Source organism: Colias croceus, chromosome 3 (assembly GCF_905220415.1).
Source record: "Colias croceus chromosome 3, ilColCroc2.1".
In the NCBI taxonomy this organism is placed as follows: domain Eukaryota; kingdom Metazoa; phylum Arthropoda; class Insecta; order Lepidoptera; family Pieridae; genus Colias; species Colias croceus.
Window position 1 is genome coordinate 4632675 of NC_059539.1, and position 14745 is coordinate 4647419.

At 34.1% G+C, this 14745-nt stretch overlaps 1 protein-coding gene across 1 annotated transcript in view; it reads left to right on the plus strand.

Moving 5' to 3' along the window:
• The window catches only part of LOC123706263 (inactive dipeptidyl peptidase 10), an 88363-nt gene that overhangs the window by 65608 nt on the left and 8010 nt on the right, over positions 1-14745 (plus strand). Inside the window, 5 exon segments of the mRNA XM_045655446.1 lie at positions 7147-7374; positions 8083-8186; positions 8955-9217; positions 11706-11784; positions 13658-13869. Of these exon segments, the coding sequence (XP_045511402.1) occupies positions 7261-7374; positions 8083-8186; positions 8955-9217; positions 11706-11784; positions 13658-13869 (772 nt within the window). The 5' untranslated portion in view covers positions 7147-7260.

The window sequence follows — 14745 nt, forward strand, 5'->3', positions numbered from 1 at the left end:
TTTACTACGTATAAAATAAATTATTTAAATAAACACAATCGGAAATGCTGATCAACGCTAGTATGTCGCAACTTGAAGCACGTTTTGCCTCTTTGTAGCACTCCAATCTTGATGAAGACCCAACGTTTCTTGAACCTAGCCTCGATAACTTTTTGAATAATAAAAAAATATACAAAGGAGATATTTAAAACTGGTACAGCGGTTCTATTCTGTACCGCACAAACTTTTGCTGAAAGAAAAATTACCTTTTTTCATTCGCTTGGACGTTGAACGAATTTAACTAATTGAAATCGACATTCTTTAGAATGAGAATCATTTAAAAACATTTTTATACAAGTTGGATAACCGCGGATTTTAATTGATTTCCTTAAATGACTAATTAGTTAGCTTTTGGAAATCATTCCACAGATAAAATATTGAATTAACATTGCATTATTATATTATCATAATACATCTTTACTGATTTCTAATATATTTGTACATGTAAATCTATCACGTATAAGATGTGTTTGTATCCGTACATCCAATGAATTGTTCACTCTATCACACCGCTTTACCGCAAAAGCGCAACGCAAACACAGAGACACAGATTGCACCTAATAACTCAATGGCAAAGGGAATGCGCACCGATACAATTCCAACATGAAACTTTTATCCGAGGCGATGTCAAAGCAGGTAAAATCCTTATTGCACCCAGAGAGATTTATAGAGTGAATCCGGCACGTTCTGCATACCTATTGTTCAGCCGAGGACCGTTAGCGAATAATGTCATCGTATATCACGAATGTTTTAAGCTCCTTGAATAAGGATTATGAAAAAGTCTTTATGAATATTTCATGAGCGATTTCTATAGCTGTAATATTAAATTGCCAATTACTCGATTACAACTCATTGCGCAAAGCGTATTGCTCGATAATTCGATTCAATAAAATAAAGCGATGCGTTTCAAGTGAATCTTTTGTTATAAACCGATATCTGATTGAAATTGAGTTGCAAAATAATGAGTTTATTAACAAGTGATAACTGCGTTAAAAACAACCGACTTCAAACTTGCACTTGCAAAATTCACAAATACCTACAGACAAAAATGCTCATAAAATAAAAACTACTGGGCCTATCCGAATAAAATTTTTATGGGACCAATTCGACACCATCCCGCTTCGAACAAAAAAAGAATCACGTAAATCGGTTCAGAAACCTCGGAGTAATCGGTGTACATACATAAAAAAAAAAAAAAAAAAAAATATACCGGCCGAATTGATAACCTCCTCCTTTTTTTTGAAGTCGGTTAAAAAGAGGAAAACTTTATGTCAGTTTGTATTTTTGGGCACTTCTAGTCACTTCACTTGGTTAGTAAATATTTTTATATATATTCGTTAATCGCGGAGTAGGTAATCAAAGGTGCGTCTGTTTTCCGATGTAGGTAATTATCTGTGTACAGTCGGCTTCTTTATATGACATGATACTGTAATGATATAAATCATAAAAACATATTTCCCCTCATTCTTATGTTTGATGCAGCGACGACTCAAACACTCAAAGATATTACCATAATATCTCGCAAATGCTAAATGAAAACTAATTATCTATGACATTACAGTTGTATGCATAATTGTGGACTTGTTAAATTTACATTACTTACTATTGCTGCAATTCCGTAGCTTTCGTAGCAAATTATGCAAGCTTCTACGCTTTCACGTTAGTTCGTAATGTTTTAATATTTTGAATAGATTTAAATACATTTAAAATATTGCTTCACAATAACTTTGTACTTACTAATAGCATGTTTTGTCTTATCACTTATTGATGAGTTTTTTATGTAACCCGGTTACCAGAGCTTTTCAATTTTTCTCAAGCGTAGCTGTTGTCTAGTTTCCCAAACATCTTATATATAAAATTCTCGTGTCACAATGTTAGTCTGCATACTCCTCCGAAACGGCTGGACCGATTCTCATGAAATTTTCTGTGCATATCGGGTAAGTCTGAGAATCGGCCAACATCTATTTTTCATATGTACCACGGGCGAAGCCGGGGCGGACCGCTAGTTTATTAATATAAATTTAAACTTTGATCGTTATATCAATTCAAATATTGTTATTTTCTTCTTCTTACTAGAAAATTACATTTATACATAGGAATATTGCAATTCATCATTATTCAAAACGGGAAAGAAAACGAAAATGCAAATTACGACGCAGTGTTACTAAGCCTGTTACAAGCAATTTGCACGCTGATTCAACATTTCCAACACAAAAATAAAGTATTGAAGAATAGTAAAAACGTAAAAGCCATAGTTCACAAGTCAACAAGCCTAAATTTAGCATCAAAGTATAATTTCATAAACGCGCAACATACACACAAGTTACAACGGCAAAGGAAAATTATTTTACCAATTACTTGGCCCATAATTTGTTCTGTTATTATATGTACAATGTTTCTGGAAGTAATTTCGGTACAAACTTCGGCCGAGCCTTCGGTAGGCGGTAGCACGCTGTCATATAATGTGCGCAATATTGCTGACCGTTAAATTTACAACGTGTTGGTATTTAGTTCGTAAATTTTGTAGCTTATTAATTAACCGATCAAAAAATAATAATTAGAACGACTACCTACTTCTAATTAATCTAATCTTTTCAAAGTGCAACTTATAAAAACCGTCGTGTATTATAACCAGTCATGATTTTAGTTTTAACTTTTAATATATTTTTTATTTAAAAGAATTCAACATTCAACATTCTTAAATCTAATTGTTTCCATGTAACGACAAATAAAATTAAAAATTAAATCTCATTTTAACAATTGCATTTAAACAGTTACTAGATAATGGATAATAATCTTCTTTCCATTTGATGTGGAAATAAATAATTAGCAATTATTTAATATTCTCTATGAACAATATTCCAATCAGGTACATGCGCACGTGTTTCTATTTACAATATACCTACACAACATATTCCAAAAACCTGACGATCTTTGTCATGGTGATATTTTCAGCTGCATACAACGAGAGATGGATTGCCGTCGCCGTAAATGTACCGTAGAGATAACGAGATTAACTGCACTCCGTGAGGTCCGGAGTATTCACACCATTTCACTCGACGTGGATTTTTTCCTATTTTAACTTCACTTCACCAGAACTTTGCAGCTCGTTTAGCTGAATGCACACTGGTTTGAACATTCTTAATAGATAAATTTCGTTTCATTGATATAGATTTTGTAGAATATGTCTTATTTATCGTTTTAGAATTATAATTTATAGTGTGTTGTGTCTTTCTTATGAAGACTATGTTTAAATTCTTTTGTTTTTATGTAGACTCAAATTTTCTAAAAAAATCATTATTTCTTTGGACTTGAAATACCGATCATTTTTCTACTTTTGACCAAACCAAATACAGAAAAGCAATACAAAGCTGGATAATGTTAAAATTTTGGTTTAATACTGCTTAATAGAATTGGCCACGGGCCAAACGCTATCTCCAAAGCAAGCACGTAGGAAATGTTGTTTTTCGATACCTAAATATAAATAGAAACATACCATTATCAGCACTATTATTTGTCCACGTGGAGAAATAAAACTAATTATCCGTATCCAGTACCTACTAGGCATGTTTTGTTAGGAAATACGAAACAAAATATCTCATTCCTTCGTGTTTTTCACAAGGCTTTTTTCATGTTTATAAAATAAGGTCACAATAATTATAAATGCGTTTGCAATCAGTTTTTATTTTGCCGTAATAAACATACTTATCAGTAAGAAAAGAAGGTATATTATATAAAAAAGTGATACGATATTCAAATGTTACTAAACAATATACTCCAACGGCAACCCAGCCGGTTCTTTGATGCAATATAACACAAGCAAGTAAAGATCCAACGACAAGGGTAAGCCAGTTAAGTAGCATTGGATAGAAGATAAGACACGAGAAAGCTTTCGAGACAGAAACAAAAGGGACAATAAAGTTCTTGAAATGAAGCGGATTTTAAACAAAAGCCAATAAGAATAGCATCTTGAAAGATAAGCATCGATAAAACGTCTGTCTGGTTTCAGTTAGAAAAATGTCACAAAGCATTGCACTCACTTTTAGTTTTATTATACTGTACCTATCTAAAGTTTTTATCTAGCGGATATGCTATCTGATGGATATTGGTATTACTCCTTCCCTTTCTATTATACTTATTCGTTATCATGCTTAGTTTCAATCCTTTTCTTAAATCATATGGGGTTGAGGAAAACTATGAAAAGTGCACCGTCACCAAATAAAGGGAAAATTTCTCCATTACTTAGGAGCCTCAATATTTTTGAACCTAACAAGGGTGGATGCAATTTAATCATGATTTTACTTTGTAATGTTTGGCTTTGGGTGTATTTTACGAGAAATTGTTTTTAAATCCAATTATAAGAATATTATAAGCGAATAGAATTCTTATAAGGATTTATTTAGAAATCGCTCTAGTTAAAGACAACAGTAAGATATGTTTTATTTTCTTTAATCTATATTAATTAAGTAGGTTAACCTAAAAATCTAAACTCTAAATAAAACGTAAACTCTACAACACTTTTATTGAATTTTACTTTTTCTTTTAATTAGCTTAATTACCTATTTGCTATTTATTTGAACATACTTTAATTTTCCACTTCCTACTTAAAAAATAAATAAAATGTACTTTAATCTCTCGTGTGAAAAGTATAAATTTATAAAAAAAAATAATTTATCATGAAAATCAACAGTGGCATAACGTTGATCAATTGAATTAGTATCTGGCTGTTCGCCAATGTTTTAGTGCTAATATCGAAAAACTTATAACAATGAATAATTGTCTCTGTAAAGTACTTTATCTTAATTTCACACATAATATATCAAACCTCACGTCATCACTACTGACTTCATAGTATAAAATAAACGCTTTCTCTGTCGTCCCTTTGTATGCTTAAATCTTTAAAACTACGCAACGGATTTTGATGCGGTTTATAGAGTAATTCAAGAAGAAGGTTTTACTCTATAATTTATTATGTTTTAGACAATGCGGGCGAAGCCGCGGGCGGTAAGCTAGTTTTGAATAAAATAGTAAAATACGTCGTTATTCATTACAGATTTGTATTAAATAAACTGTATTCTTGAAAAACATTCATAAACATGCATCTAGTATTTTACGTTAGGTATAAGTACATAGTCTTTTACATTAGAATTTAGTACAAAGTTTAAAATGCAGAACTCACGGGTAAAATGAAGCAGTGAATTTAATTTCTACGGCAGCGTTTGAGCTCAATATACTCATTAGCCAAAGCCCGCAGGCCGCAGTGAATCTCGCTAAATTATTACAAATGTGCTAGCGCTTTGCGGCCTAGATAAAAATCTGTGAGAGCCTTCCCCTGATCTTTTCTGGCACTGATTACAATTAGCACGCCTTTCTCTGTGGAGTGCTTTGAGTGTCAGCGATTTTCTTGCCAGCGCTGCGTTTATAGCTTCTTCCGTCTTATCTACGGGTTAGAGTTAGTGTGTGCTTAACAATAGTAAGCTAAAAATAGTAACTTATTTAAATGAAATATATATGGTATGTCGTTCGTGAAATACTCTAGGTACACAATGGCTTTATATCATCATACGTATTCGCCGTTTTGTAATAATCAAGTAACATATTTTTATAAACCAATAATAACTAGAGAAACATCATTTGACGTTGGATCTTATAATTATTTGCACTACAAATTGACAACAAAAGCAAAAGACATAGCAATGTTACATATTTACAATAATATAGAAGAATTAGAACTCACAATACAGAAGCATCAATCTAAAATCTCATTGTGGAGCTAAAATAAGCGTTACAGAGTCGTAAAGCAGCGCTGGCCGAATGTAAAAGGTGCGGACGCGTGGCCCTGTTGGCGTTTATCCAATTCTTTATCTCCCACCCTCAAGCTACGACGAATGAAATAAAGCTACAACGTCTGAAACAATCAATATTCTTTACATATATTAGAACGCTCTTTTAGCTATTAATGTGCAAATATTGGAAGAAGGAAAAGACGATTGTTATGACACAAAAATTACAGTAATAATTCTGTATAGTGAAAATAAATAGTCAGTAATAATCACTATACACCAATTATTATCGAACTTTACTTATAGATATTCAATTCATCGTGACGTGACCTAGCATACAATGAGCGGATGATCACGACGCTTTAAACTTTAAAGTATACCGCATTTTTCAAACTTTAATCAGTAGATATTATGCTAGAACAGACGAACAGATACATTCATAATGATAGGTACAGGCAGATAATTATTCTCATTTTCGCTGCAGTCGAGATAGCTGCAATATTTTTAAATCCAGAGTAATATTTAGTTACACAGCAAAGTTATACTTTGTTTTATGACTAAAAATACTAGAATTTTATAATTTTAACATAGATACCATTTCTATCATGCTAAATTACTAACAATAATTGTCATTTGTTTTCTTTCCACACAAAGATAACTTACGTTCAACATATATTATTTATACAAATCACAAACGGTTTTGTAAAGCATGTAACATGTTGACAAATTACATATTAGCTTGCCGCGGTGTGAGTGCAAACGACGCCAACCCCGAGCGGTGGACGTTGTGGCAATGTTCACATTAGCTCCCATTCTCGTTTTAGTACCTAATAGTGGATATCCTTTGTATAAATGTTTATCTAAAACTAGTTAGATTGTATGACTTTATTCAATGTTATTTTCAATACAACCTAATCTGATCTGACTTCCAAAATTGGATACCTACATTATGTAGTTTAAAAATGGTTAAAATATGCGTTGCACGAAGAAAGGTTCAGATCTAGACAAAGTAAACAGACTCTTTTAAATAATTGAAACTAATTGTTAGAACAAATCTTGGAATATTTTAGTCAAACTTACCTACCTAGAAACGCTTCCTTTACGTTCATATAAATATTTATTGCTCTTCAGGCTTACAGACACCCCTGTTACTGAATTGTTTCGAATACATCATATTTTTTTCTAGAATTTTGTAATGGATTTTCTTCTAGTATCTAGATGAAATATTAGATAAGATTATGTGCGAAGGGATAAATCTCTATTGTGTAAAAGTACCAAAAAATATTTTTATATGATAAAAACTCAAAAAAGTCTTTCCTTCCAGTGATGGAGGCGCTCCCACTGCTTAGCGACGCGGTGGGTCGCGGGCTGCTGGTCCGCGGTTGCGCGGGCGCATAGTGCGGCGCGGTGGCGGGTGCGCGCGGCGTTGCGGCGGCGCATGCACGCCACTGGCCACACGGACCGCTCGGGCGGCGGCGGCGGCGGCGGCTCCTGGCGCCTCCCGCCCGACGAGACCCTGCAAGTCGCCGACCCCAAGTCTGCCAAGGAAGAGGTATGACCAACTTATAGAAACCTATAAATATATTATAATCTTCGACTCCAAGTATAAATGGATAGAAGAGTGTGTACACATTTCTGGAGTTAATTTTATATGCAATAGAACTTTTAATTAATACATAGTAGGTAGGTACCAATCATCCGTATATACCATTACCAATTCAAACTGCAAAGATTTTTGCTATAAGACGCACGTACTCATTTTAACTTTAGCCCTTGTTTTGCTACTATTCAAACAACCCCTTGTCTCCAAATAGGATTCTAATCGTTATTAGCAGATTAGATGGCTAAGTCAAGAACTTACCAACATACAATAAAGACGTAAATTGCGTCTTACAAATGGTCTTAAATGGGAGACTGAATCTCAATTTTCTTACAGTGTCGCCCCTGCCGCGTGCTGATTGCCTAACCACTAAGTTTGACAAGAGTTATTTCCCCTAGGCCTTAACTTGCCAGATTTCCCTACTGCTAATCTTTAGCACTACGAAATTATTTGATATATCTTATAAGACTTCTATTGTATTGAATTTCATGCAATCTTGTAACCAAGACTAACTTTCTCTTGGATTTTTTAATAATCTGGCAGTTTTGAAAGAATTTTCTCGATCAGGATATTATCATTAGCTTGAACTATAATTTTCAATAATTACTTTAAAAGTTTTAAAGAAACAGTGCGAAATATTTAATAATGAAAATATTTTAGGATCTATACCCCGGAGATGGACACAACTGGCGAAGCATCATATTCTCTTTGATGGTCATAAGTTTCGTCATCGCCGGAATCGTTACAGCTATTTATCTATTGGGGTAAGTTATTCGATATCAAATAAAATATTTTCTATTTTCATTACATGTTCGTGAGATCTGTATCTGACGTCCTTCAGTTAAAAATTCGAGCGGGTTTCCAGGAATAATATTGCAATTTCAGTGCATATTTTGTATGATTTTAACAACCTGCAATGATACATTTCTCTCTCTTTTTAATTCACCTCCGTGTCCACTGCAATGCGACGAAGTTAACGTTACTTGTGACCGTTGCATTTAATAAATGGCATCGTATATAAATTCTATTTGGCCGGTTTCCGTTACCGGTCTACCATATTTCCTTGGCCAACTTGCAATATCCGAATAGCCCAAGGTATTCAATTCTGGTGACAAAGAGACGCTATTGCATGCAAGATCGCGTGTGATGCCTTCGCTGAACCGTCTCTTGGCAAGGCGTGTCAGTATTTATGCGTTTTAGAATACAATTTAAAGACCCTCAAGTATTGACTGAAAAATGCTTTTAAGTTTTAACGTTTCCATGTTTACGGCTATAATTCTTAATTCAGAATCAAGCATATTCAAGTCGATTTTTAGGAATACAAATTTATAATTTACATACAACGTGAACTGAATTTATGGTGATTACAAAACAAAGCAACCTACTGCTAAACAAATTATAATTGTAAATACTATAAATTAAGTTGTATTCAGACCATTATGCAGACGCAATTCTACAATATAGAGACATATCTCTTGCAGGATCATTATACGAAACCAAGGCACTGTCATTAACACGATAATAATATTTAGATATGTGGACGAGCTGCTATACTGGTCGGGTCGTCGTATGCGCTTGGACGAATTCCTCCGCGGTGACCTGGCCGGCGACCGGCTGCCCACCATCTGGGTCAGCTCGCACCAGCTCGTGTATCAGGCGGACGACGGGGGCCTGCTCGCGTTGGACACCTTTAACAACACCCTGTCTGTGCTAGTCACGAACCACACTTTGGTAAGTCTCTTGTCGAGTGCACAGAACTATTTAAATGCAAAATTACATTTGTAGGTACCTACTAGTGCGGGTACTTTGCTAAGTTAAAAGACAGTAGGGTAAAACAAAAACTTGTTAGTTTACAGCTTGGATAATAATTAAATTAAACCTAAGATAAACTTTATTCACATGCTCAAATACTAGATACAAATATGATCCTGATTTATTCCCTTGAGAGACATTTTCTATGCTAGACAACTTACATTGAATCTATACTATCTATACTAATATTATAAAGCTGAAGAGTTTGTTTGTTTGTTTGTATGTTTGTTTGAACGCGCTAATCTCGGGAACTACTGGTCCGATTTGAAAAATTCTTTCGGTGTTAGATAGCCCATTTATCGAGGAAGGTTATAGGCTATATTTCATCACGCTACGGGCAACAAGAGTGGAGCCACGGGGGTGAAACCGCGCGGAGCAGCTAGTGATATTATAAAGCTGAAGAGTTTGTTTGTTTGAACGCGCTAATCTCAGTTACTACTGGTCCGATTTGAAAAATTCTTTCGGTGTTAGTTAGCCCATTGATCGAGGAAGGCTATAGGCTATATATCATTACGCTAAGGACAACAGAAGCGCATCTAGTTTAATATAAAATCTTATAAAATATAATAAAGCACGGGCAGCGTCCATAGCCAAAAAATAATAATTATTATTTTATTTTAATGTAGGTACACACTAGAAGCGTACCTACCAATACTTTTATTAATGTTGAAACATCAGCTTTATATTAGTAGTATAACTCATATTCCTATCCAGTTTAAATACTATTAGTCAGGACTCAGACACCTGTGCCAAGTTCAAAATTGAATGTATTAATGGTTCTATTGAATCCGATATTGGTGACAAATATCCCCTAGTGTCTACAAGTTTGATTTAGTTTCTACAGTTTTTAGAGAGGTGTTTAAATATAGGAGCTTATAAACAAACTTCTTTATAAGCACAAATATACCGTATACGGTATGCCTACAATAAAACTTACACATATTATGCTTAAAGTTACTTTCATTCCAAAAGCGTAACGAATTATGTAAAATAATCCTATCCATTGTAGCATAAAATTAAAAACTGTAACCTAAGAACCGCTAAACATCTTGCGTTAATTATAAAATATTCGTTTACACTTAGCTCATTTGAATTTCTCGGGAGTGATGCAAAACAATGCAAATTCAATTTTCACTACGTAAATTGCTCGTTACTTCAACTACCCGCTTCGCAAAGTGATACGCCTGCCTTCCCAATGATTTATACCGGCACTCTATCATCTTATGTAATTACACTCGCCTCTTCTCCAACAAATTACAATGTGCATAACTTTAAATCAAATTCCATCTTATTAACCTGTATTGACCTCATACGTAAAACCAGGAAGACAAGCAGATTATGGAAAACAGACGATGAACACTCCTCTTTAATAAGTGCGTGTGTGTCGAGGACACGTGTCAAAAGTGAAACTTTTTTGGCAAGATTCAAATATACCAAAATCGTTGCCACTCTATGACGTGACGGTATTGCCATGAATTTTTACTCTCAAGGAGCCTAAAGAAGCTTCACTTCAACAAAACAATAATACCTCTCCACTTGCCAACGGAATAATCCATTAAAGAATATAACAACTCAAGCCTTACATACTCATCGGTTAAAATAAGATAAATGACGCTCTAAACGAATTATACGGAGCGCATTTGAGATAACGGATGGCACAGCTTAAGCTGTCTATAATTATCGCCGACAATCTTATCCACAAACTTGAGACTTACATGGAGTTCTACAGCCTCTAATTATTGAGGTCGATTGAGTCGTTAATCCACGGAATATTGTCAGAAATCGCTTCAATTATTTAACTTGTAGAGTTGATTCGTTTTAAGACCTTTTAAATGTTATGTGATGTTCCTATAGATGAGACTGTGTGATTAATAAGATGGAATGTGTAAGAACCCAAAAATGCTTGTATGATAACTTTACTTAGGGTTAATTTTCGTTAGTTCGTGTTAAAAATATAATAACGGTCCCTATTTTTTGCCCGGCGCTCGGCCGCTCGGAATGGCTAATGTTTTTGTAAGCCTTGTATTTTAAAAAAAATGTATAGGAATGAATGGTTTTTATTATTTAATGAGTTTGTATATGTATTATTGTAAATACAATAAAACCTTTTTGTATGAATAATTATTTATTTATTTATTTTTAACGAGTTTTGTACAATGAACTAAAAAAAATTGCTCACCCTGATTTCAAGCTAGAATTACTTATTTATTGCAAAGTAATTTATGACTAAGATATCTTTTATATATTAGCTTGTTTCATAACGATTCGAACGATATTAGTTATACAAAGTAGCTCCCTGCAAAATTTTAGAGATATCGTCATTGTTTATAACTCGCACGGTTTCGCGCTGACCACGCAGAATGGCCTTCACAGATGCGCGAAACCGTGCAAAATGGCCGCCACAGCTGAAGGGATAAGCAATTACGGACGTGTTTACTTTAATTAAGAATCATTAATGAAGGCATTTCAAGCACGTAATTTTCTGTTTAATTTACAGGTATACAGGCGGACTTTTACGGCGCACTACACCGTTTATGACGTCACAAATGAGTGAGTCGCTTGGTATTTAACATTAAGGTGCTCGCAACGCTCGTGAACTTCATAAACCCTTAAACAACTCATACGTATCATAAATTCTCTCCCTACACCGTTTTGTCTTCATCATATTATACAATGTTAACGTAACTTGGCAAATATCAATATCGTGGGACTAAAAATGTTATGTATGATCTCATTTATATGTTAGACATAACCAAGACACATATTCGTAAAAGTTTATATCTTCGCAAAAGTGTTCAAAAGTTATATTTAGTCTTATTTAGTAAAATTAAGTTTATAATGCATTCGTGTTGTGGTTTTCCCAATATATACCTAGTAATCAAATGTTCTTTTGTCTTTATTTAATTAAAACTAAGTAGACATAACATTAGATAACTAAAAATAAAATAAACTTGTACTGCTATACTACAATACAACAACCGACTTAGCTCATACTAATTACGAACTAATTAATGGCATAGTTCTTACGAAGGCAGGGCCGTAAAAGCTTCGCGCAGCTTCATTGTGATTTCACATCGTATATTTAAATAATCCCTTATTGCATCATATTCATACATTTTAATTAAGCTTCGCATTGTTTTGTAGTCAGAGCCAGCTTTGAAAAACGCTCTCTTAATGAATAATCTTTAAAATAACCCCTAAGTATGAGAATTAAAAAAGTGCACAAATAAACTCCGCGCTCGCATTCTTCGATATTTGAATAAAAATTATGGCGTGCAACTGAATGAAGCTTTTATCCAAACGCTCAAGGCAGTTCCGTTCCACAAACAAAAGAAATTTTAATTATCAACACTTATTTAGAGGCAAACGAGAAAAATACGAGCGTTTAAACTGTATTACGTATGTACTTACTACTAATGTAGGTTTCATTATTTGATTGGGTGGTGTGTTTTGATTAATATTATAGAAGTCTGAAGTTTGTAAGTTTATATACCTATTATATATAAAAATGGTATGGTCATATAATATTTTTACCATAGCTAAACCATTCTATAAATGAAAAATAAATGTGGTAAGGTCGGTATATTAAATATTTATAGAACACGGTATTCGCCAAATATATTCATATACTCACCTAAATAAAAAGGAATTTTAATGACGTCTCAGCATTTCTTCACGCGAGTTTTGTTTTTCTGTTGATGACGAAGATTACTTCACGAACGAATTTAATTAAACTGTCTCATAACAAAAAGTACATTTATTATAAAACAAAGTATTTTAAAGGCTTTAAAGTTTCAGGTTTCTTCAGTTAAATGCTTGCGTTGGGGATACCTCGTATCTTACAAAGTAGATTTATGGTCTTTACAGCACCTCTACAGGGACTATTCTCGACGGCAAACATTTATACTTCACTAGAAAATAACTTTGTTTTGTCCGCGTAATCCGTGTCCGACAAACTTCTTGAATATCAAAGCTACAAAGCTTGTTGTTTCATAGTTTTAAAGCATTTTAGCAAATACACTTTAAACGAATTTAAAAAGCGCTGCTGTTGTGATTTTAGTTGAACATATACTTTGTTGATAGTTTTTGGTGTGTTTGCATTTTTTACTTTAGGATTATAGAAATAGTAAAATGTAAAATTTACGAATAACATAATATGATTATCCCTGAGTTGTTTAATAAGTTAATATAAAAACAGAAGAATAAAAGATTACTAAGTACCTAGGTACCTAGGTACTTATGTAACAAATTGTCTAATAGTGTTTCTTTGTTTAATTAGCCTTTCAATTTGGACATTGACAAAACGAACCCAGAAGGACTTACAGGAGCTTACGACTAACTTATTACTTATAAACAACCCACCACTATGCACATTTTTGAATAAAACCTTAAAACATTTTTGAATAATATTATTCATCCTCAGCCACCACATCCCGTTATTCGGCGAAGGCCAAGGCAGCTGGGAATGGCAGCACGCGGCGTGGCTCGGCACGGAAGGGGCGCTGGTGCTCGCGGCGGACAACGAGGTGCTGGCCCGGCCCGCGCCCCCGGCGAGACGGGCGCCGCTCCTGCGCCTCACTAAGGACGCCAACCCGGGAAACGTGTATAATGGCGTCTCGGATTGGTTATATCAAGGTGTGCTTGCAATTCGTGTCTTTTACAGAGTATTAGTATAAAATTACTGTAAGTATATTTATTTGGGTTTTGTTTTTGGTCATTCGATAGTGGTCTAGAAAAAGACACAGGATACTTTGATAATGGGTAGGTAAGAAAATAAAGACGACTAGGTACGCAATCAACAAGAAAATGCAATAATTTGCCAAAATAATCCAAACATTTAGAAACACGATAAACACTTGTAAAAAAAGACGTTAATTCAAGTAAACATTCATAAACACGGCTTTGAATACTTGCTACAAAGTTGCAAAGTCTACGGGCGAATAGATTAAGGTCTTGCGGCTAGATAGTGCAGGTTTCGAGTGAAAATATTCCTTATGCAAACAAACTTGTTGCTCCAGCGTTCCGATTACGGTCACGACATGCATGATATAGTTAAACGGTTTTAAAGGTAACATTAATTTTTACCCGACGTTTAAGTAAAATACTTGTTAACAAGTTGTCGGATATTTGAGACGGGCTGCATACATAACAATGACGTCCAAATAAAAAGAATACAAAAAATCTCCTTATTCTGGGGTGGTAAAGCTAATAGAAAAGTCTTTTAAACATTATCTGGGTAAGATCTGGACGTACAAAACATCCTGTTCAAACACGTAAATTTTATCTATACCTTTCCATGCAAAATCAGACTATTCTGTGAACTTTGCTATCAAGATTACTATTAAAGAACTTTTCTTCTAAACGTTAAAATATTTTTTTTCATTGCATTTTATAATGGTAAAACTAATTGTGCTACGAGAGTTGAATTGACGCAGGCCAATTTACTTATACCCAAAATGATAAGATACAAATACAATATAATCTCGAATTGTTTCTAAATGTCCTTACTGT